Source organism: Lactuca virosa, chromosome 3 (genome assembly GCF_052849685.1).
Source record: "Lactuca virosa cultivar CGN04683 chromosome 3, Lactuca_virosa_CGN04683_v6, whole genome shotgun sequence".
Lineage (NCBI taxonomy): Eukaryota > Viridiplantae > Streptophyta > Magnoliopsida > Asterales > Asteraceae > Lactuca > Lactuca virosa.
In genome coordinates, this window is record NC_136428.1 from 38,296,735 (window position 1) to 38,320,914 (window position 24,180).

The 24,180-nt window shown below is 40.0% G+C and overlaps 2 protein-coding genes across 2 annotated transcripts; one reads left to right on the plus strand and one right to left on the minus strand.

Moving 5' to 3' along the window:
• The first annotated feature begins 8,684 nt into the window (after positions 1-8,684).
• LOC145165502 (4-hydroxy-tetrahydrodipicolinate reductase 2, chloroplastic-like) lies at positions 8,685-11,340 on the plus strand. Its single transcript, XM_079084239.1, has 9 exons — positions 8,685-8,871; positions 9,394-9,645; positions 9,720-9,957; positions 10,055-10,188; positions 10,255-10,329; positions 10,478-10,579; positions 10,661-10,770; positions 10,868-10,955; positions 11,069-11,340. Exons 2-9 carry the CDS (start codon positions 9,415-9,417, stop codon positions 11,135-11,137), a joined length of 1,047 nt encoding a protein of 348 aa, XP_078940365.1. The 5' UTR covers positions 8,685-8,871; positions 9,394-9,414; the 3' UTR covers positions 11,138-11,340.
• Positions 11,341-13,204: 1,864 nt separating this feature from the next.
• LOC145165503 (conserved oligomeric Golgi complex subunit 4) lies at positions 13,205-15,702 on the minus strand. Its single transcript, XM_079084240.1, has 2 exons — positions 14,008-15,702; positions 13,205-13,897 (listed from the first exon to the last, which is right to left on the minus strand). Exons 1-2 carry the CDS (start codon positions 15,589-15,591, stop codon positions 13,268-13,270), a joined length of 2,214 nt encoding a protein of 737 aa, XP_078940366.1. The 5' UTR covers positions 15,592-15,702; the 3' UTR covers positions 13,205-13,267.
• Positions 15,703-24,180: the final 8,478 nt, after the last annotated feature.

The following is a 24,180-nucleotide window of genomic DNA, read 5'->3' on the forward strand; positions in this document are numbered from 1 at the left end:
GTTTGTGCTATGAGAGCAAGTGGTCCTCCAAAATCAGCACAGTCTTTGAGTACGGTGAATTCTTGTGCTTGCAGCTCTCCATAGAGCTTGTAGAGTGACAAAGAGTGAATCTTTCTATCGCCTTGGACTATCATCTTAGCCGTAGTCCAATGTCTTCCCAAACCATTAAGAAACGGAAGATTGGTTTCATGGTTACTGCGGATGGTGCCCGCATTGGATAACTTGGTGACTATCACGTTGAACCTTTTGAAGGAGTCTTCCAAACTTTCGCCAGTATGAGCTTTGAAGTTGTTGAACTCATTGAGTGCGGTTGTAAGCTTCTTGTCTTATGCTTGTTCTGAGCCTTCGTACAAATTCTTGAGAACTTCCCATATCTCTTTTGTTGATTTGCAATTTATGATAATATCGAAGTTGTCAGGAGCAACTCCACAGGAGATTTCATAAAAAGCAACAGCATCATTTTCCATTTTATCGAGATCATCCTTGGTGGGACGGCTCATGACTGGTTGACCTCCTCCTAATCTGGTTGTAGCGCCGTCGGTTTGAACAGGTGTAAGGACTGGGACATGTGGTCCTTCTTCTACGGATTGCCATACATCTCTACCAAGTCTTCTCAAGTACCTTTCCATTCTTTGTGACCAGTGATGATATTCATTTGCTACCAGTATTGGGGCTCGGTTAGAACCACCAACACTGTTGGAAACATTCAGAGATAACGATTGTGCCATTTTGAAGTTGTTTTTTTTTTTTTTGAGAAATGAGCTTAAGTGGTATAGAAAGCCTTTTGGAAAATCAGAGTTCCGTTTTCAAAAAGCAACCACTATGGCTCTTATACCAATTGTTGAGAGAAAAACTTAGAGACACACTTGAACAAATGTTAGAACAAGTAGATTGCGGAATAGTTAATCTCAAAGGATCTAAAAGCTCAACAATAATATAAATAAGTTATAGTTAGATAGTTAGAGAGTTAGTTGCGGAAAAGTAAAGAAATAGAAATGACAACAATTGTTATATCAAGTATACACTTAAGTTGATTCATAACGAGGAATGCATTCAAACCAAGTTAATAAGGAAGATCAAACTTAGTGATTAAGTCACAGAAGACTTGCTCCGAAGAGAGATTATATTCAGATGAATTCTGGTAAGTAGAAAGAGATGAGTAATGGAGAGATAGAAAAGATAAATTCAGAAATGTGTATTCAGATAGAATGCATAAGTTATCCGTATCAAATACAAGAGAATGAGCTCTTATTTATAGAGACTCATGAAGAACACTAGATTACATCTCTATGAGTAGCCAAGCAAGGCATACTGGTCCATAGAGTGTATTACAATAAAGACAAGTAAAGTAATCTAGCTAAATTGACTGCGGAAGATTGACTCCGGTTGTAGTTGCGGATGAACAAGATGACTGCGGGTGCTGAACCGTTGCGGTAGCAGAAATGGTTGCGGTAGCTGAAGTTCAAGAGGGTCACTTTTATGATTCAACAGGATGAAATAGCTTCGTCGAATCCAAGTGGGGGAGAATCGATCAGAATTTCCAGAGTTGAATCGGGTGTGGAACTAGCGCAAGTTTCACATCCTGACTAGGAAGAGAGACGACCTAAGTGGTCGTTTAGATTGAGGTTGTGTAAGTGGGAGTTCAGGGAACTTCCAGCAGCTGGTCGGCATCCTTTTTTTATGCATCGCAGGTTTGTGGATGGATCCAGATCGAGGGATGTGTTAGAGCCTCTCTGCCTGTTTTTGTCTATTGAGGGTTTCAGAATCCGAAGTATGACCCGAACACCTGGTTGGATGTGGGTTTCGACTCAGGTGCCTAGATTTGTGATGGTTAAGGTGTGGTAAGGCCATGGGTGGTAACCATGGTTGATTTGAAGTGTCGTAAGACTGCGAGGGGATCGAAGCATTCACCAGTCAAGGTAGACTATCGTTGGCGATGGTCATGAGTGTAAAGGGGGAATCAGTTGTGCCTTTGGCACGCCGACCAGGATTGTCGAGGAGTATTTCTCTGTTTTGGGTTGTGGAATATTGGTGTCCGTAGCAGAGTCGGGCCTGCATAGCTCTAGGCGGATGGGACCCTTGGGCGAGGCCCGTGTGATTTTAGCAATACAGGTGGGACCTGGTCGAGACCGTCGGGTCAAGGATTTGGATCTTGAGTCGTTGGATCGAGTGGTTGGACAATGTGTGACGCAGAGAGGTTCATAGGCTATGTAACCTTGTTATCTGGACTATTAGGAACCGGGTAGTTGGATCAGGTGCGAGACTGGTAGTTTCAGCATTGGTTTGGGAACCGTTATATCTCAGTCTAGTGAGGGGTTGTCGGGAATCAGAAAGTGTCGGGAGAAATGCAAGTGCAGATACGTGGATCTCGGTTCACGAGTTGAGTATCAGGTTGGTTTATCGGTAAGACCTCGAGTTGGGTATCACGAGTGTTTTGTGCAGAATCTTCGTTTCCGTGGGTTGAGGATTGGGGTATCTTTATGCCGAGGGCATCGATCGAAGGGTTCAAGGGGAATGAATGGAGTCAGTTTTGGATGGTAGATCAGCTCTTGTGACTGTGTCTTGGATTGGTTCTAATGGTATCAGAGCTGGGGCACGGGTCGATGTGTTCGACGGGGACGTCAAACCCTATAATAGGGGGGGGTGAAGGTGGGTTGCATCTGATCCCACATCGGCTTGGAAGGAGAACGAAACATTTCCTTATAAGGGGTGTGGATACCTTCATTGTCACAACGTGTTTTAAAGCCGTGAGGGCAACAGATCTCATAAGAACTCTGCAGTTAAGCGTGCTCGGGCGAGAGCAATCCAGGGATGGGTGACCCCCTGGGAATTTTTCATGCCGGGAGCCCAAAGCGGACAATATTGTGATACGTGCCAGAGGGGGATGTTACAGATTGTGGTGAAAAAATTAGGGTTTTTAAGATAGGGGAAATAGAGAGAAACGGAAATCAAGATGGGAATTAACTTTGAGAGAGGGCAAGGGAAATCTAGATGGGAATCAAAAGGGATAAAAATAACCTTAAGACATCGATGGTTGTAGGTGTTGGTGTGGTGGTGTAGCTACGGTGGAAAATTCAGACAATTTACCTGTTAAAGGGTGACTTTGGCGAGGGACCATTTTGATGGTGAGTGAAAGCAGATGCGGCGGCGTTGGTGGCGATCAATGGTCGTGGTCGTAAATGGGGAGAGTGATGGTGGTGGTGTCAAAAACGAATAACAGTGGTGGCATGGTTGTATCGTGGGAAGGAGAAAGGGCGAAAACATCTAGTGTTACAGTGACCGAGAGGAAGAGGAAGAGGAAGAGGAAGAGAGAAATGGTCAATGGTGCAACTACGATTTGTAAAGGAAAGAGATTAAGCAAAGAGATTGAAAGTGGTTAACGAATGTGAAAGTATTTGGGAGGATGTTGTACCTTCAAACTGGTTATGGAGAGTGGTTGGCGTTGTGAGAGGGTGGGTAGCATATTCTAGGTTTCAAGTTTTTAAATAAGAAAGAATGTGGATGTGACTTTGGCGAGGGACCATTTTGATGGTGAGTGAAAGCAGATGCGGCGGCGTTGGTGGCGATCAATGGTCGTGGTCGTAAATGGGGAGAGTGATGGTGGTGGTGTCAAAAACGAATAACAGTGGTGGCATGGTTGTATCGTGGGAAGGAGAAGGGGCGAAAACATCTAGTGTTACAGTGACTGAGAGGAAGAGGAAGAGGAAGAGGAAGAGGAAGAGAGAAATGGTCAATGGTGCAGCTACGATTTGTAAAGGAAAGAGATTAAGCAAAGAGATTGAAAGTGGTTAACGAATGTGAAAGTATTTGGGAGGATGTTGTACCTTCAAACTGGTTATGGAGAGTGGTTGGCGTTGTGAGAGGGGTGGGTAGCATATTCTAGGTTTCAAGTTTTTAAATAAGAAAGAATGTGGATGTGAGGGGAATGGTAGAGTCATCATATAGTTTGGAAGAGATGTGAATTCAAATTTCAAAGTTTTGAATCCCAGATTTTATGGTATTAATGGTTTTATGATTTGAGAATTCTTATCCGAAAAGGTATTCTTATCGAAAAGAGTGTATAAGCTTTTGCTTTAAGCATTAGATGTTTGTATCTTCAGCTAAAATGTTTGGAGACTTTAAATTTAATATTATTTTATTGTTGGTTACTTGTACTATCAGTTTAATGGTTTGGACGTTTTAAAAAAATAATATTATTATATTCAATCTATTTTTAAAAATAGTTAGATTTCTTTTATAAGATAATATATATATATATATATATATATATATATATATATATATATATATGATGTGGTTTAAGGTTCTTTTTCAGCTTTATACTTTAAACGTGTTCTTGTATATACATGTTTCATATTTGTATGCCTTATAGCTACTGCTGGTTTTTATGATATTATTCGTGTAAAATCATGATGATCAACTGCTCTTAATTATAACAAATCCTCAGGGTCCGGTCCTGAGGATTTAAATATCCTCAAATGCGCCGGACGAACCAGAAAAAATGGTTCTTATCGCTATTTTATATATATATATATATATATATATATATATATATATATATATAGAGAGAGAGAGAGAGAGAGAGAGAGATAGGAAGGATCATTTGAGAACCTATAGTTTCCCGAGAACCCGAGAACTAAAGGTGGACCACTAGATCGAAAACTTTAATGGTCGAGATCAAAGATGGCATAATTGTAATTATAAATGAACTTAATGGCATTTTAGGTTTTTATCATTAGACCTTAGGGGTAAATCTGGTATTAACAATATATTCCAAAAAATCTAACAAAACTAAATTACTTAATTGAAAATCCCTAAATTAATGTTTCTATTTTCCATACGTGTTCTTCACTGTATACCTTCTAGTTCATCTACCGCCTCTCTCCTCCTTCAATCCACCACCTCTCTCCTCCTTCAATCCACCACCTCAACGTCTTCCGATCTTCCGATGATCAACAACAACTAGTAGTGAGGATCGAAATCGCACATAGAAAGTCGATCATTGCTCGTCTACCTCCCTCCACCCTCCAGTAGCCATCCCTGTAACTGAATCGAACTCCATCGGGTAGATATCCAAACGACATTCCATTGTCGATCATAGTCGTAGTTGCTATAGTCCAACCAAGCCGATCATCTTGTTCGTCACACCAAAGATCACTATCTATGGCAGAGATGCGAGAACATAAGTTCTATGATTTGTTTCTATTGACCTGATACAAAACGGAGCCGGAGAGAACAACGATCTATCTCACATACATGTCCGATGATAGTATGTATTTCTAAATTCATATCTCAATTAATCTTCCTTTTCTTTTGTCTTGATTTTACCATCGTTTTCACCATGGTACAACATCTTCATCTATAGGATCTCTTCTGTTAATATCCTGCTTCTACATCAGTTAATCAAATGAATTTTATGTTACTGAAACTTAAAAGTACAGTAGATTATGTTTAATTAATTTGATTTGAGCCCCTGTAATGCTTAGTTTGATTTTAATATACTTCGTTGCCCTAGTTCATTTGAATGTAATTTGTTATGATAAGTTGCATACTTAGTGCACTCCAACTGTTCGATGAATTGACAACTTTACTAAATAGGTTGGATGGGGTTTCAGATGTCACCTCTATATATCTCTCAAACTATCTCTCCCCAAGACATTCATATTTGTTTCATTCCTCAACTAATTTTATGATTCGTCTTATGTTCTTTATCCATATGATTGATAAATAGTATATAGATAATGTTCAATCTATATTTGCTTCATTTTAAATATCTATTTTTGTTCATATGTTGTACAGAGGCCAAATAGTGAGATATTCTTCCATTTACTTCAATCAAAGTTATCCTAATATGTTAGTAATGGAGTTTTTATTTTGAGTTTTTTTTGTCAACGTAAACATGTGAAACAATAATTTTAACTTTCAAATTGATCAAAAAAATCTTTTGAGGGTTTCGTTTTAATGTTTTAAAAAACAATAAAACCAAGAATAACTCTCAATTTGTTACAGTATGATTTTTATTGCATTTTTGTTATCTAAAATTTCATAGTATGATATTCTTATTTGTTTTTATTAACCTAACCAACTAAAAAAATCTAATTACTTTTTAATTGTTGGTTTATTAATTTGATTAATGCATGATTGAAGATTCAAAATTACCTGTGTTTGCATATTGCCACATAATACATTACAGTCCACTATCTGCAGACATGGCAAAGCATTACAGTCTACTATCTGCAGACATGGCAAGGTTCCAATGTTAGAAAACTTTGTCCCCAAAACACATTTTATTGATCCAGATCATTCAACCTGAGTTTTAATTTTAACAACCTCTTTCTTCGAGTTTATGAAGCGGGATTTCTAGGATTTTGATTTGCTTTAGTGAGTCTTTGCTAGATTCATTTGATATCTACACACTATAATCTTTTTATATGTTCAACAATTCTGTCCGATAGTAATTTTATAGATATTTTTGATGTTAAATATGTGCACCATGAATAAATTATTCATGTAAGTATCATCTGTCTTTGTGGATGTGCAGGAGGATCTTATGTTGTTAGTTCCTTATACTAAAGGACCAAACAAGAAGCCATATATGGCTATAATCAAGGTATTTCGGTTTGGTCTATTTTTTCTAAATCAAAAATTGCCTGGATACTTGATGTCTTGATCCATAAATTACATATTATTCACATATGAATCACATGTGATTCACATGTAAATCACAATTACACATGATTCACATGTAAATTACATGTAATTCACATATGGATAACCTGTAATTCACATTTAATCACAAGTTGGTCACATATGATTTACATGTAAATCACATTTACACGTGATTCACATGTAATTCACATATGAATCACATGTGATTCACACGTAAATCACATTTGATTCACATGTAAATCACATGCGATTCACGTGTAAATCACATGTGATTCATATGTGAATCGCATGTGATTCATATGTGAATCGCATGTGATTCATATGTGAATTGCATGTGATTCATATGTTAATCACATGAAAATCACATATGTATTTTTGTTAGTGTTTTTGCATCAATCATTTTTTTTTAATTTTCTTGTAGATTTGGAAGAAATTGTGGTGAATATTGAAGAGGTGAAAAATGATAAATTGAAGAAAATAAGTAAATATTGACACGAAGACATGAAAACGCTTTGAAATTTGTAGCATTTTTTATTTTTTATATTTTATTTTGTATCGAATAAAATACTTGTACTATTATGTTTATAGATTAATTAATAAAAATGTGATTTTTTTGTGATTTACTTACAAATATTATAGTATAAGAAATATACATATATGCATTTGAAAAAATATGCATATATGCACCTGAAAATTTATTTATTTTTTTCTAAAAAATGCATTTTTTTTGAAAAATATGCAGTATTTTTTAAATGCATTTTTTTTAAAAAAATATAAATTTCTTTAAAAAATTTGCAGTTGTTTTGAAAAAAGTGTAGTTTTTTTTATTTACAAAGTCAGTTTTTTAAAAAAAATTGTAGTTTTTTTTTTGAAAAAATGCAGTTTTCATTAGAAAAATTGCAGTTTTTTGAAAAAATTGCAGTTTTTAAAAAAATATATTTTTTTTTCAATTTGTTTTACAAATTCATGTTTTCTATAAAAAATTAAAAAATCTGCATTTTAAAAAAAAAACGAAAAATATTATATTTAAAAAAATCTGAAAATTTGATTTATGATGTAAATTTTTAGACATTTATATTAATATATTAAATAACACAAAAAATTAAACATTAAATGAGATTGGTAAGATGACGATCATGTCCTTAATGAATTACTTTTGATCCAACGCTCCATTTTTAGTTCTCGTGTTCTCGGGAAAATATGAGTTATCAACCTATCTAAACCCTATATATATATATATATATATATATATATATATATATATAAAACAAAATGTTGGATCTTGTGCAGCTGTCCACTTTACGCCCTCAAACACCCATGCAATTCCTTGATATATTAATGTATAGATTTACACTCTCTGTATGTGTGATTTACATTTTCTCTGTATGTATGTGTAAGCATTTTTTTTGCTTGCCTAAATTTTTTGTTAATATTAAAAAATATTTGTTTCTTACATGTTTTTGTTAATATATACTGTTTTTGTTATATATGTCTAAATGACTGTAAATGCTACTTAGATTCTGATTGTCATATTAACAATATTTGTTTTTTAATATAAAAAGCGATTTTTTTTTCTGTAATGTTACTTGCCACATGTATCGATAAATGAGAAATTTACATGTTATCGGTTAAAATTTTCAATGTATTCATTTGTTTTGTGACAATTAGATTTGATTTCGAAGGAAACCTCAACAACATTAGCTGGATAATGCTTCACTAGGTTGTCGAATGGGCATTTGCCTCCACCACTTTTCAATTTCAAATGAGTTAAATCTTATCTTATAGCTAATAATGTTATTTCAAAAGAAAAGAATTCATAAATGTTTCCAACACGTGCAAAGCGTGGAAATATCTTCTAATTATAATTAATTTTAGATATATTTTAAAATTTATAAATTAGTTGTTGATATGTTAATTGTCTTTAAACGATATTATATTGATTTGGATGGTAATTACAAAACTGACATGAAATTGTACTGATAAAATTACCGAGCCGGGAGACTTCAAAAAGACTGAAAGAGGTCTATTTTGCCCGAAACCTAAAACACGCCTCCACCTTTCTCTTTCAACATCCACGCCCCACAACGTCTTCCTCCACCATTCGCCGCCCATCAGACATACCATCGCCGGCCTCCGTCGACCAAGCAGCGCCGTCGACACCTGCAGTGCGTCTCCGCCGAATTCTTCCCCTCGTCCCCGACGGTACTCCTCAGTTCTCATTTTTTTTTTTTTTTCTGTTTTTCTTGCTGAAAATTTTAATGTTTGTTTTAAGTTGAGTTTAAACCCTTGTTTTATGATAAATACCTGATTTTAGTCGATTTCTTTGATGACCTTACCTTCTTACCATTCTACTGTACACGAAATTTCATTTTTTTATTTATTTATTTATCAATGTCTGGCATTGTCAATGTAGTGGTCTGCTGTCTGATACTCTTGTGCGAATTCATATGTCATTTGTGCTTATGGATGTTATGCAGACATATGACAATCACCTTTGTGTATAAGTCTTTGTTTTTAGAAACTCTTGATGAAGCAACTGTTGTTATTCTAGGTGTTTAGAAGCTTTTGCTGGATGATAGTTTATTGGTGTTGTTTCTAAATGTAATTGTTTTTTAATTGTACTATTCCAACATTATAGTTTCTATAACATTACATCATGCTATAGAGCTCTTGAAATTTCATTTAATTTGTTAATGGAGCTAAGATACTATATCCCATAAACAGAATCGCATAAACACAAACAAAATGGCTTTCGTTCTTGAACTCCCCATGAATCTACTTGGTAGACAACAACAACAACAACAACAACAACAACAGTTCACATCATTCTCAAGGTGTAGAACACCATCAAAATTCCCTAATTTTACCAGAAAACAAAGGTGTTCACTCTCAATATCAGCTACACTAAACACACAAATCCAGAGCCTTGATGACAAGCATTTAGCTCAATCAAAACCTCTTGCTCTCCCAATTATGGTACCTCTTCACTCCCATTCCAATTTCACACCATTCAAATACAATTTTTTTTCAGATAATTCCTTTTATTTTAGGTCAATAGTTGTATGGGGAAGATGGGTCAAGCAGTAATTGAAGCAGGAATATCTGCAGGGCTTCATATAGTTCCAGCATCATTTGGAATTGAACAAGATGCTGGAAAAACAATTCAAGTTGGAGGGAAAGATATTCAAGTTCATGGTCCTTCTGAAAGAGAAACCACTTTAGCATCTTTACTTGAACAACACCCTGATCTCATCATTGTAGACTTCACTGTACCTAATGCTGTAAATGGTAAATATGTAATTTTATGATATCAATCATCTATACATATTATCATATTAGTTTTTATTGAATCATCCACCATGTTATGTTATGTTATGTTATGCAGATAATGCTGAGTTGTATTGCAAAACTGGAGTGCCTTTTGTGATGGGAACTACTGGTGGAGATAGGGATCTTTTGTATAAAACTGTGGAGGAAGCAAAGCTTTATGCAGTCATATCTCCTCAAATGGGAAAACAGGTGAACAGTTTTATTTATTTATTTATTTATTTAAATGGATGTTTGATCTCATTTGATTTTTTTTAGGTTGTGGCATTTCTTGCAGCTATGGACATAATGTCTAAGCAATTTCCTGGAGCATTCTCTGGATATACACTAGAGGTGCTGTTTCTTTTTGACTTAATGAGGCTTTTCCCATTTAAGAAGTTCGAACTTTGTACAAATTTGTTCTCTTTTATTTTTCCTAAATGTGCCTTTAATTTCTTGAATAATTTTTTAAACATCATTTTTTGTTTTTGAAACCAAACAGGTGTTGGAATCTCATCAATCGACAAAGTTGGACACATCTGGAACAGCAAAAGCCGTCATCTCATGTTTCCAGAAACTTGGAGTTTCCTTTGACTTGGATGAGGTAGGAGGAGGGCATTTACGTCTTTTGCACATATTATTATTTATTATTTTAATTTGGAATTATCTTTGAACATGAAATCAGGTTCAATTGATACGAGATCCAAAACAACAGATTGAATTGGTTGGTGTTCCAGAGGAGCATCTTAATGGACATGCATTCCATATGTATCATCTCACATCTCCTGATGGAACGTAAGCTTTTTATTTTTGATTCATATTATAATCAAATAATTGATTTTGAATATTTCTCTATGAAAAATCTTAATTTATAATTACTTATTATTTGTAGAGTTTCATTCGAGTTTCAGCATAATGTTTGTGGGAGATCAATTTACGCAGAGGGTGCTATTGATGCTGCACTTTTTCTTGCTAAGAAGGTGCTTTTTTTGTTTTTTGTTTTTTTTTTTTAATTATCTTCATACCTTTAAACTAATGTTAATTGCTAAAAGAAAAAAAAATAACAAAAAGTTTTGTAATTTTTGAAATGCAGATACAAGGAAAAGCAGATAAGAAGATATATGACATGATTGATGTGTTGCGTGAGGGCAGCATGCGTTGAGAGATGATAATAAGATTATGAGTTTTTATTAGATGAGGATTTAGTTAGTTATAATGTTGTAAGTGGAGTTCAAATGTTCAATCACCCTGTTTGTTTTTGTTTTAAGAGTTTAAGGCTATGCGTAGGTTGTTTTTTGTAAGTCATAATAATGAGCATGTGATTGATGTAAGATATTCTGCTAATTAATTTTGGAACTTATGTAAGCCTTCTATTTTGTTTTATTTTTAATTTTATAAAATGTAATCACAAAAACCTACTACTCCCAATTGTTATATTACGACCACATTTATTTAGTTCAGTGGTTTTTCTTAAAACTTTTTGGATAGTTTATTAGCCTTTTATGTATTACCCCTTTATATTCCCCCAAAAGCTACATGTAATTTTTTACTAGTTGTATTTATTTTCAGAAACATTGTCAGAGTTCATTCAAATATCTACATGCTTTAAATTTTGAGTAAATTACACGACTAGTCCCTATGGTTTGAGATGATTTGTATGTTTGGTCCCTAACTTATTATTTTAACTCGGAAGGTCTTTATTGTTTGTTTTTGTTGCGCGTTTGGTCCCTGTCTTACTTAAAAATACTATTTTGCCATTGATCTTTTAATTTATTTAAATAAGATGGGGGTAAGGTAAGGTAAGGTAGGGATGAGAATTTGGCCCAGAAACCCGAACCGAATTAGGCCCGAATAAGCAATTCGATTGGGGTTTCGGGTATTTATATTATGCTTATTCGGTTATCGGGTTATTCGGGAAGAGCTTATTCGGTTCTAAATACCCGACTCGAATAAGCATTCCTCGTCCCCTTTTTCTTATCGACAAAAATCAAAATCATGATTCACACTTCTGTCATTGTCGTTCATAACAAAAAAAAACCCTACGCTCGTTCTCGTCGTTTCAAAATCGACCAATCTTCTCAACTATTTCCAAACTCGAAATCACTTCTGTAGATCCTTCCTCTTGTTTCAGAGTTTCAAAAATCGACCCTTCCTATTGTCTGTAAGGATTCACGAATTCCTACTTTGTCTGGTCATAGAAAACTAGGCTCCAACTCAAGAAACTCAAGTAAAAATTTAATTTTCATTATGTTAATCTACTATGTAATATTATTCTTTCAATGTGTTATTGTGTTATATTAGTCTTTGAATGTTTTATTTTGATGTATAAAAAATACATTGTTATTATATTATTCGGGTTATAGAATCCTAATACGGTTTATTCGGTTTTTTTCGGTTATATTAGATCCTTGGTCATCTTGTACATGTTATTCGGGTAATAACCAAACCAAACCGATTGATTAATACCTGAACCGAACTGAACTCGTATTGGTTAATCAGTTCGGTTTTCAGTTCATGCAATTACCCTTATTCGGTTTTCGGGTTATTCGGGTTTGGGTCAGTTCGGTCCGGTTCCAACCCGAATAACATCTCTAAGGTAAGGCGAGGTGGAAGTGGGATTGGAGGTGTGCTTATTTAAATAAATTAAAAAATCAATGACAAAATAGTCTTTTTAGGTAAGACAGGGACCAAACAGGCAACAAAAACAAACAACAGGGACCTTCTGAGTTAAAAAAATAAGTTAGAGACCAAACATGCAAATTACCCCAACCCATAGGGACCATTCGTGTATGAAAAACAACCTACTTTAAATTTACCCAACAGTGGGACATCCTTTTTACTATATCACAATTCACAAGTCATCTTTTCTTTCAATAAATAACAACCTATTTTATTTTTTTCAACAAATAGCAACGTACTTTAACAAATATCAACATACTTTAACTTTGCCCAACAAATACCACAGTACTTTAACAAATGACAACTTACTTTAATAAATAGATGCAGTAATAACTTTGTAAACCATGTCGGGTATTTAGTCGGTCATCTTTTCTTTAAACCTGCAGTTTGGTTGGATTTGAAAGGTAAAAAATAATTAATGAGTTTTTTTAACCAAAAAAGATGAATCACGTTGTATAAATGTATTAGTATCTGAAATCACTAACAAAAAAGAAAGAAAGCGTAGCGTGTATGTGAAAGATGAGAATGTAAGTGTGTGAACAAATAAAGATACGAAGCAATAGAAAGAGATCCAATTTTACTTTTCAAAAAATACAAGATAGATAGATAGATATTACAACTTTAAAGCAGCAATAGCCTCGGGTTTAAAATCAAGTCTCATCCCCAAAACCCTCCTAACCTCAGCAGGAGTCAACCTCCAAGTCATAGGCCCCGAATTCTCCCCCCAAAACTCCAAAATTTCCGACACTTTCTCCAAATTCAAAATGGTCGCCATCTGTGTCAACCTTGCAAACTTATCCCTCACAGTCCTCTGAGTCATCCCGGAGAAATGACTCACCAGGGCCCGCACGTCCCGGTCAAGTTGCAAACCTCCAAGTTGACTGAATCTCTTTTGCATCATGATAAGTTCGAGCCTTTTTACAATAAAGTCAATCACTAAATGGACAAAAGAGTCATAGATGTTGGCAGTCATGAGTGGTTGGAACCAGGATGTGTTGGATTCGACCGCGTGTAGGAGCCGTTGGACCCACGGGTCGTTTACCTCGTTTTCTGCGTATTCTGTTTCAGAGAGGTCGTAGGATACGGTTGCTACAGTGTCTAAAACCGGGCGGATGCGGTGGGTCACGGTTCCTACCAGATGTTCTAGACCCGAAATTAGGGTTTTTTTGAATCCGTTGCTCATTTCTCCTAATTCTGATAGACATGACTTTATTCTTTCTCTCTCACTCGCTCCAGGGAATACCTGTCAATCATATAACAATAAATGTATAACCTGTTTTGATAAAGTAAATACATAAAGGCGAATGAATATTCATATACATTTGGATGATGAGTTGTTTACTAGTTAGTTACCTCAGCACATTGTTCTTCGATCTCGTGTCTTAGTTTCAGGGCATACTCACTGCTCACGTCCATGTTATTTAAGGCAGTAGAAATATCAATACCTGTCTTTTGCACTCCAACACCACCCAAAAACAGCTTTCCTCCAAGGTTAGGCTCCCTCATTTTCTGCTGCAAAGCGTCGTTATACTCACCACCAAGCAAACTTACAGCACTGCTCAAAGCTGCAATGACAGAATTGATATTGGATGTGGATATGGATCTGCGACAGCAACTCTGAAGAACATAGAACACGTCATCAACCATGGAAGTTGTGAGGCTGTCCATTACATGCTCATCGATCTTAATAGCTTTCCTGACATTTTCAACCATGAAGAATCCTTCCAAGATCACGTAATAACTGGTTATGTCTTGAATAACTTTGCTAAAATTCCCACTCCTGAAAGCTTTGGTGGCTCTTGGTGTTAATTCTGGATCGACTTGACTTAGGCCCTTTATCTTTGAAACCATGTACTCGGTGTAGTCCTCACCTAGTTGTGTGAGTGACAATATTTCTTCCAGATACAACTCAATTTCCCTGGGGTCTGGCCCTTCTTCTCCGGCAGATAGCAATTCGTTCTTGTAAGAATTGATTTCGGATGTCAGTTTAGACAGCTTGCGAAACTCCATGTACTTTTTTAAGATCAGAGAACCCCTGGAATCACACTCTTCTTGGAGCTCGCAGATTGCATAGACAATGCCATCTTCTCCGCAGAGACTTCTCAATATCTCTTCATTCTCTTCGATTGCTAGCACGATGTCTTTAAATAAATTGGTTAAACAGGCAACGAAATTTACCTGGCTCTGATTCTGCTCCATGAGTTCCACTAACTGCTCAAATTCAAGTTTAGATCTCAAGGATATCACCTTCTTTAAGTAACCGACGTACACCTGCAATCCTTCTTCCTCTAGAGAGAGAGGGGAATAAAGTCTGATGAAACGAAGGACGGTTTGGTGGTCTCTCTGGTCGACGGCCGCTGATAGTCTTCGCCTGACAATGGATTCGAGTTGTTTCTTGGAAGCAAAGAGCTGCTCCCTCTGATCTGAACCGGAATCCTTGTATTTTGCGTCGATTTGAAGAAATGTTTGGACGTAATTAGCGGCGGACTCGAAGTCTTCGTTCTCCAGCGCCTTCTGAACGCCGTCAATGCAATTGGACCTCTCTACAATGGCGTCGATGCGGAGGAGGGTTTCATTGACGCGAGATTGAGCAAGGTCGAGTTCGCGGACCTTGCCGGAGACCTGATCGGCGAGAATACAAGTGGAATCGACGTTCGACAGCATGTGATCTGATTCAGATTTGACAATGTCTAGCACGTCGGCGGATTTCTGGAGGAAAGAAAGATGCTTGTCAAGATCAGGTCGGAGGGAGAGGATATTCTCGAGTTGGAGATCAAGGCCACGCTGGTAAGCAATGCACTCATGGAGAAGGCGAGTCATCGCCCCAACGTCAGTGAGCTGCTGGACGTGTTCAAGGGCCTCAGAGGTACCAAATTTAACTGCAGAAGAAGAGTTGAAGGTTTCTTCCTCCTCCGTCAACGACGGAGATGACGCCATAGTGAACCGCGGATACGAATTATTCCTACACCGGAAATATGCAGATCGGATTTGAAATCCCTAAAATGTTCCAGATATCGCAAAGCCAGACGCCGTGGAAGACACCCCCAAGACCTCACCAAACTAAATAATTTTCATTAGATTAAATTACAGTTTTGGTACTTGTGGTTTTTACCAATCTTCACTTTTAGTTCAATTTTTGATTGTTTGACATGCCTCATGTATGGTTTCAAAACATTACAATGTTGGTCCCTTAGACCATGTCCAACTCACTCCCATTTTTTCCCCAAAAATAGAGTAAAAAATGAGATAAATAGTGTTTAATCTCCAACCCTATTCCATTTTTTACCTTATTTTTACCCCCAAAAAATATATTCCTAGTTTATTCTATTTTTCCAACTTATATAGATTGTCAAGCATATCCCTTCTACTAATTTGATTTTAACAAATATATAATCTATATTTTTTTTCATTACAATACTATTAAATAAATAAAATTATATTTATAACACCTAATTATAAGCTTTTGTAAAATATGTTATCGTATTTTAAAGTTTCAATATGTATTTAAATTTCATATGAATTTGATAAACAAAAAATAAACTTTATATTTATAATTAACTAATATAATTTAATATATAATACAATATTATAAGTATTAAATAATACATTTAAATTATAATTAGTATATAAAATAAACTAATAATGTATAAATATATAAAAAGAGAGACTAAAACTGACAACTCAAAGTTCATCCCCATTTTGGGGGAAACTAATAGTATAACACCAAATATGGTGTTATAATATTCATTTCCCCAAAAATTGGGGAATAAATGGAGTAGGGTTGGAGAGGAATGTGAGAAGAAATGGAGGAAAAAATGGAGAATGGGAGTGGGTTGGAGATGCTCTTAATCGGTTACAGTTAGCACTCTATCGTTAAACGCCTATAAAATGACAAAAATACCCATGTATTTGTCCCTTATGATATTTTGAATTTCTTTGAGTTTTAGGGACCATTTTATATATATATTAAAAAAAAAGTGAAAATAAACCTTCTATGTTTCTTCTTTCCAAACACAACTTGTAACATCCCAAAAATCGGGTCCAAAAATTTCTTTTAAAAACATTACTAATTCATAGCGTTAAGTCTTTCAAACGTACTAAAAGGGTTTATATGACAAATCATAGTTTCATTTCCAAAACACTTGTTTAATTATCAGAGTAAACATCCCAGGCTAACTCGTCATGGTGTGTGCACTGCAATCCTCCCGAGCTCCTCTTCTGAAAACTGAATACCTGATACCAAAACTGAAAACCGTAAGCACGAAGCTTAGTGAGTTCCCCAACCTACCGCATACCATACATATCTACTGATCCATACATGCCATACATAATACTGAGCACATAACCACATATTGGGCTCCCGCCCGCTGCATTGGGCCTCGCCCGCTATCGGACCCCGTCCGCCACCAGGCCCCGCCTGGCTTCGAGCCCCGCTCGGCGTACATATCTATTTTCCTTAGGCCCCGCCTGTCTCCGGGCCCCGCCTGCTAACATATACTAGCATACAATCATATCACAACACATAACTAACATACTCTACTGGATTACTGTGCTAAGGCCTCGCCTATCTTGGGCATCGCCCCTGTCCTGCTACCGACGAATCATGGACACCGTCCACGCTCCTACTGATAGTGAGATACGGGCCCAGCCCACACTCACTCTTTTCCTAACATGGGCCTCGCCCCTGCTCTGCTGCTAATGAGGTATGGAACACCGTCCACACTCTGCTATTGGTGAGATATGGGACCTCGCCCACACTCACCTCCCTACCAGGCACATACATGTATCACACAGACAACAAGTATAACTATCATACAAACCATTCCTTGGGCACCCGCCCGCTAACATTGGACCTTAGTCCCGAATGTCATACTAGTATACTGTGCCTAGGGCTAACCCCCGGGTCTTCCTACTCATAACTACATGGGCCGGCATTGTGTCCGTAGACCCATTCACACAAAGGGAAACTCACCTCAAACTGTTGAAGCTGCTGATAACCCTCTGGCTGCTGACCGGCACTTCTGAACCGCTGATCCCTCGGCTTCCCGAACTATCAATACCCAAAACAACATTCAGACCACAATAGTCCAAAAGTCAACCCTGGTCAAACTTGGTCAAAGTCAACGGTCAAAGTCAATTTCCAGTTGACTCGACTCGCCGAGTTGTTCTACCAAGTCGTCGAGTCCTTAGTCCTCCAATTCCAAAACAACCCCGACTCTACACGTCGAGTCTAGCAATAACTCAACAAGTCCTCCTTCAACCATACACTCGGGACTAACTTCAACCGACTCGCCGAGTTCATCCTTGAACTCGTCGAGTTCATCATCATCCCATGAATGTCCAGACCATGACTCGCCGAGTTGTATGAACAACTCGTCGAGTCCGCCTTCATAACTAAGGAGATTGCCCCGGAATCGCTGAGTTCATCCTTGAACTCGTTGAGTACGATGATCATCCAGACCATTATGGACTCAGGTTGGCTGAGTCCTTAACCAACTCAACTCACACCCTTAGCAGAAGGGTTTCGGGGCAAGAAACTGGTCTGACTCGCCGAGTCCCAGAACGGACTCGCCGAGTCCCTCTATGTCCAACCCTATTCAGACGATTACAGACAAGCTCAATGCATCCAAGATCCAGATCTAGCCTCTAGGGGTCAGGATATCACACAAAGTCACCACCTTTGCACCCATGCATGGCCCTTTTTGCTCAAAAGGCCAAAACAACCCCTTAAACCTTGCATGGGGAGTCCTAGGGGCATAAAGCTCCCACCTTTATGCTTTCCCTTCTCTAAACACCTCTAGATCTGAAGGGATCCAGCTTGGGGATGTCCAAATCCCACAAAGCATCAATCTTGGTCCAATATTTCATAAAGAGGGTCATGAAGAGATCTGACAATTAACAAGGCAAGGAAGGAACTTGATTACCAAAATGAGCAGCAAATGAGAGGAATCTTCTGGATCCACAACCTTCCTCTTGAACCCTCAACTCCTTCTTCTTCTTCTAGACTCCAAGAACACTCAAAATCCTTCAATAATGGCTCACACACTCAAAGAGAGCACTAGGGTTTCGTGGGATAGCTTCTGGACAATGGGGGCTACAAATGAGGCTGATAGAAGGAGAATGAGATGTTTAAATAGGGTACCAAGTCCAGAAATTAGGGTTTCCCAACCCAGACCTGACTCGCCGAGTCCACTCGCCGACTCGTCGAGTCGGCCACTTACTCTTCCACCCGGATCCCGCTTCGACTCGTCGAGTTCTTCCTTGGACTCGACGAGTTGACCCCTTTGACTTAGGGTTTTCCTTTCCTTTCTTGGCCTTTCTGATTCTCGGTGTTACAACTCTCCCCCACTTAAACTAGACTTCGTCCTCGAAGTCCACCACGGTTAACTTCCTTACAAACCGCATACCACTACCACTACCTCCGAGTATAACACTTTCACCCAACCGGTAACCCTACCGGCACTCCCAGTACACTTGCACTGATACACAAGGGGTTCACCCCTCCTTTTCCGCACTAACACTGGCCTTTCCAAGGCACTTCCCACAAGCAAACAACCTTTTCGATCTCGATCAATGAAAAACCTTATGCTGAAACCGCAATCCCGACCACTCCCAGTGGTTGCCACCACACCAACACTCACGGCTTACTTCCTTCGAGTAGCAGATCCCTCTCTGCTACCGATAAGACTCAACCAGGAACTATACCACAGAGTCCATACAATTGCTCTGAGATCACCTGATCTCCCCGTGAGCAACTTAGCATTACCCGATCAACTCACTGCTCTCCGCCCTAAGTCCCTTAACATCATTCCTGACTGAAGTCCTCCTGACTTCCATCCGCCTACCGGATGAACCGAGACCATTCTGGTCCCAACTGATCTGCCATTACCGAAAATAAAATATCGGTTCCCCACCGGTTACCGAACGCAAGAACATGCCCACAGCCGCTCTCAGCGACTTAAGAAGATACCGCAACAACCTGAACTGCTCTACCAACCTATCCACTCTGGCTCTAGAAGATCTGGGATCCTCGATCCCCTACCTTACCCTAAGGTCTCTACCAGGTTCCACCTGCTGCTATAAAAACACGGGCCTCGCCCACGGGTCTCACCCAACTAGACTTCGGAGTGGCCTCTCCCCAAGGTCTCACCTATCCAGGGCTATGCAGGCTCACTCCTCCTCTAGTCTCATCTTGCTAAACTTTCCTGACTCTTATCATACTAACTCGGATATACGGGCCCCTGCCCGCACTCCGCTAACTCAGCTGCTAATGAACGTTACGACTTACCCGCAGTCTTACGACACTTTCCTCACGATTCGCTGCTGGGGAATGCTGCGGCTACCCCACAGTCTTATATCCCGCCTAAACTCGCACCTGGCAAAGGCTCTGCGACCTGGTTTCCCCGAACCAGTCATCAGCTAAACATGAATACACAAACTCAAGGTTGGAAAGTTTCTCCAACTCCCAACTAACCTGATCCTCAATCCAAACAGCCACTTGAGCTGCTTCCTTCCTTACCAAGACTGCGAAACCACCCCAGTCTTGTACTTACTTCTATCCTTGGCCACACAGATGGCTCTCCCCCACTTCAACTTGACTAGCTCCTCACATCTCACAACTCAAAAGAATTTCCAATTCTTCCTACCATCCCCTGGTCACTCCGCTGAAAACCCGACTTACCACAATTGGGGATCTAACCGATCCATTTCCAATCAACACCTTCCCGAACTAGCGAGGCACTACCAAGCCCCTCCCAGGCATGCTACAGATAATGCATCCTAGGTAACCCGCTCTAAAGGAGACGACCTCCAACTATCATTCTAACTTCCAAGGTATGCAGATGGCATATAAATCAATCACAAGCAGGCCGCAAAATTCCGAAATATCATTATCAATACCGATGCAGAACCATAACAATAAGACCACAACATAAGCTGATAGAGAAATGAAAGGAGATATGTACCTGACACATCAGGCTGCTCACACCTCATCTGAAACCAACTGATACGCCCTGCTCCTCGCTGCAGGCGTCTCTGCCCGGCCCTGACGGCCGTCGGTGATCCTCATGGTTGCAGGGGCAGGTGCTATCACCTGTCCTGCTGAATGTAAACTCGGACATTGGGCCTTCTTGTGGCCCCTCTGACTTCAATGGAAACATAACATGTCTGATCCTTGGGTGGTGGTAGCAGTACAATCTCTGCTGAAATGACCAATCCGGCCGCACTTGAAGCAACCAGGATCACCACCGCTGCCACTCCTACACGCACCCTCGTGCGTCCTGCCGCACTTGCCACAGCGGCCCCGGTCCTGAGGACCTCTCGATCTAGAGTCTGAGGTCTTGGGCCTCTTGCCCGATCCCGTAGATACCTAAACCTCCTCCGGCTTCCTCTTCCCGAGGTGCTCCAGATCGATCTCCCTTTCCCTGGCCCGAGCTATCATATCCTCCAGCGTCTTGCAGCTGGACCGACTCACAAACTCTCTGATGTCGTCTCTCAGCATATCGTGATATCGGGCCTTCTTCATCTCCTCATCCGCGACATACTGCGGAACAAGAAGAGCCCTCTCCCTGAACTTGGCGGTGATCTCCGCCACCGTCTCGGTCGTCTGCTGTAGATCCTGGAACTCCCGGGCTAACTGTTGCACCTCAATAATCGGTGCAAACTCGGCCTTGAACCTGGCCGAGAAATCACTCCATGTCATCGCGTCCAATGAAGCATCATCCTCGATAGCATGACCAACCTCCTCCCACCAATCCCGTGCTCTGTCTTTCAGAAGACATGAGGCGAGTCGAACCTTGTCCCCCTCGGGACACCGGCTAGAACGAAAAGCGTTGGCGACATCAGCCAACCATCTGCCACTAGCAATGGGGTCCCTAGCCCCATGATAATCTGGAGCTCCACAAGTCCTGAACTCCCGGAATGTCAAAGTACGCGCTCCCAACATATCCATCATCTCTGTGCGAAAGGCTCCAAGCCTCTCATCCAAAATCTCTAGCAAACCCTCCTTGACCGTGCCAAAGATCACAGGAGTCTGATCAAGAATACCACGCGTAATCTCAGCTGATACAAACTCTCTCATCCGCTCCTCGATCTGCTCGATCCTTGAACCCGAGCCTGACCCCTCTCTGACACCTGATCCATCCACTGGTCCATCTTGCGATGTCGCCATACTGAAAACATGACATAACAATCATCAAAATACACATCACAGCTGAGGGACCTCACACGCACCGCAAGTTCCCTGGTTTTCTCTCGGCCCTTCTTGAATCGAGTACGGATCCTCTGCTTTCAATAGTACGGGCCCATACTACCTTCCACATCTATCCGTACTTTCCTCAAGAGTTTCCTCGACTCCACCAAGTCCCTTGCACGACTACTATTGCTGCTCCCAGCACTAACTCATCCTAGGCCTACCCTAGGGAAACCTCCAACTCAACCAAAACCAGTCCTCAGCTGCTGAAAGTCTCCTCGTAATGCCAATTAGCCATCACCTGAATACCATCACATGTAACGAGGCTCGGATAATCCTTCGAGTAAGGGACTCATCCCTACAACGGTTAAGACTCAAACGAGAGCTACGCAATAGTGTAACATCCCAAAAATACAGTCTGAAAATTTTGTTTTAAATTGGTAATAAAACCATATTCATCAAACGTCATATACGAATCATAAACAATGTATCTCAAAATATCATAACAACTGTCAAATATATCAGAGTATAAACATCCCAGGCTGAACACATGGTGTGTGCACTGCAATCTTCCCGAGCTCCTCTTTTGAAAACTGAGTACCTGAAACCAAAACTGAAAACCGTAAGCACGAAGCTTAGTGAGCTCCCCCAAACTACCTCATACCATACAATAACATATAAAGCAACTACTGGGCCTTGCCCACTGCATCGGACCGAGGTCCGGAAACTGCATCGGACCGAAGTCCAGAACTAACCAGGGCCTTGCCCTCTGCATCAGACAAAAGTCCGGAAACTGCATCGGACCGAAGTTCGGAACTAACCAGGGCATTGCCCTCTGCATCGAGCCGAAGTCCGGAAACTGCATCAGACCGAAGTCCGGAACTAACCAGGGCCTTGCCCTCTGCATCGGACCGAAGTCCGGAAACTGACTAAACATAGCATAGCATAATCATAACTACTAGCATAAACACATATACTGCATACTGCATCTGACCGAAGTCCGGAACACATAACACAAAGACGTGCTTGAATCACAAAGACATCAAGCACACTGAACTACTGCATCGGACCGAAGTCCGGAACTACTGCTAACTAAACGGGTCGGCATTGTGGCCGTAGACCCGTTCCTACTGGAAGGAAAACTCACCTCACACTGTTGAAGTCCCGTAGACCACAATCCCACACTGCTGAAGTCCCGCAGACTCAACCCCAGCTGCTGGATGACAGATTCCCGAACTGTCAACACCAAAATAACACCCAATTAATAATTGGGTTCCACTACATAACTATAAATACATACTTTGGATAATTACAACATTACCCCAAGCTTAGCTTACCCAAGCCCAAGGCCCAATCCATAGGCCCAAAGTCAACTAGGAATCAAGGCCCAACATATGGCCCAATTTTCCAAATTGGGCCCAAGCCTCTACATGGACTTCCCTGAAGGCCCAATTGTTTGGTCCAGTCCAACATGTCTCATTCTATGGGCCCAATATCATACAACCATCCAGGCCCAAACTATGGCCCATCTATGGCCCAATTTTCCAAATTGGGCCCAATCCTTCATATGGGCCTTACTCTAAAGCCCAACTAAATATTCTAGTCCATAATCATTCTCGGATGGCCCATTACTGGCCCAATTACTAATACCCAAGCCCATTAGGGTTTACTAGGTCCCTTAGGGTTTCACTAAGCCCATTAGGGCTTCCTTGGGCTTTTAAGTCTATGAAGCTTCATTGGGCCCATTAGGGCTTACAAGGCCCATTAGGGTTTCAAGTCCCTTGCCCAAACGTCCCAAGCTAGTCACGATCCAATCAAGGCACGCCGCCACCCGACACGACGGCCGGTGGCGGCAGGAGGCGGAAGCCACCACCTCACGGTGGTGGTTTGGTTCATTTTCATTATTCCAAATTCAAATTACATTTTACAAGGCTAAATCTCAATTAACCACACACACACTAAACTAATCACACACACACAGCCACCCTAGTGGTGGCCGGCGGCGGCTCGTGGCGGCGGTGACTTTTTTCCGACCAATTAAGCACACACAACACATACACACGAAAATAGACACCCACCGGCAGCCCATCATTGTTCTTGATGGGAAAGTTGACGGCGGCAGCAACCTCTCTTCTTCAACAGTCCGTCAATGAGGGTGGCGGCTAGGGTTAGCGGTCTCGGCTGGCGAACTGCAGCAACAACAACGACCGACGATGGTCCCTGCTCGGTCTTGGTTAATGGCAACATCAACAGCCATCATCACGGAGAGAAAAGGGCAGAGGTGGCGGCGGCATCTTCACAGTTCTGTTACTCATCTGGCAACGACAGCAACAATG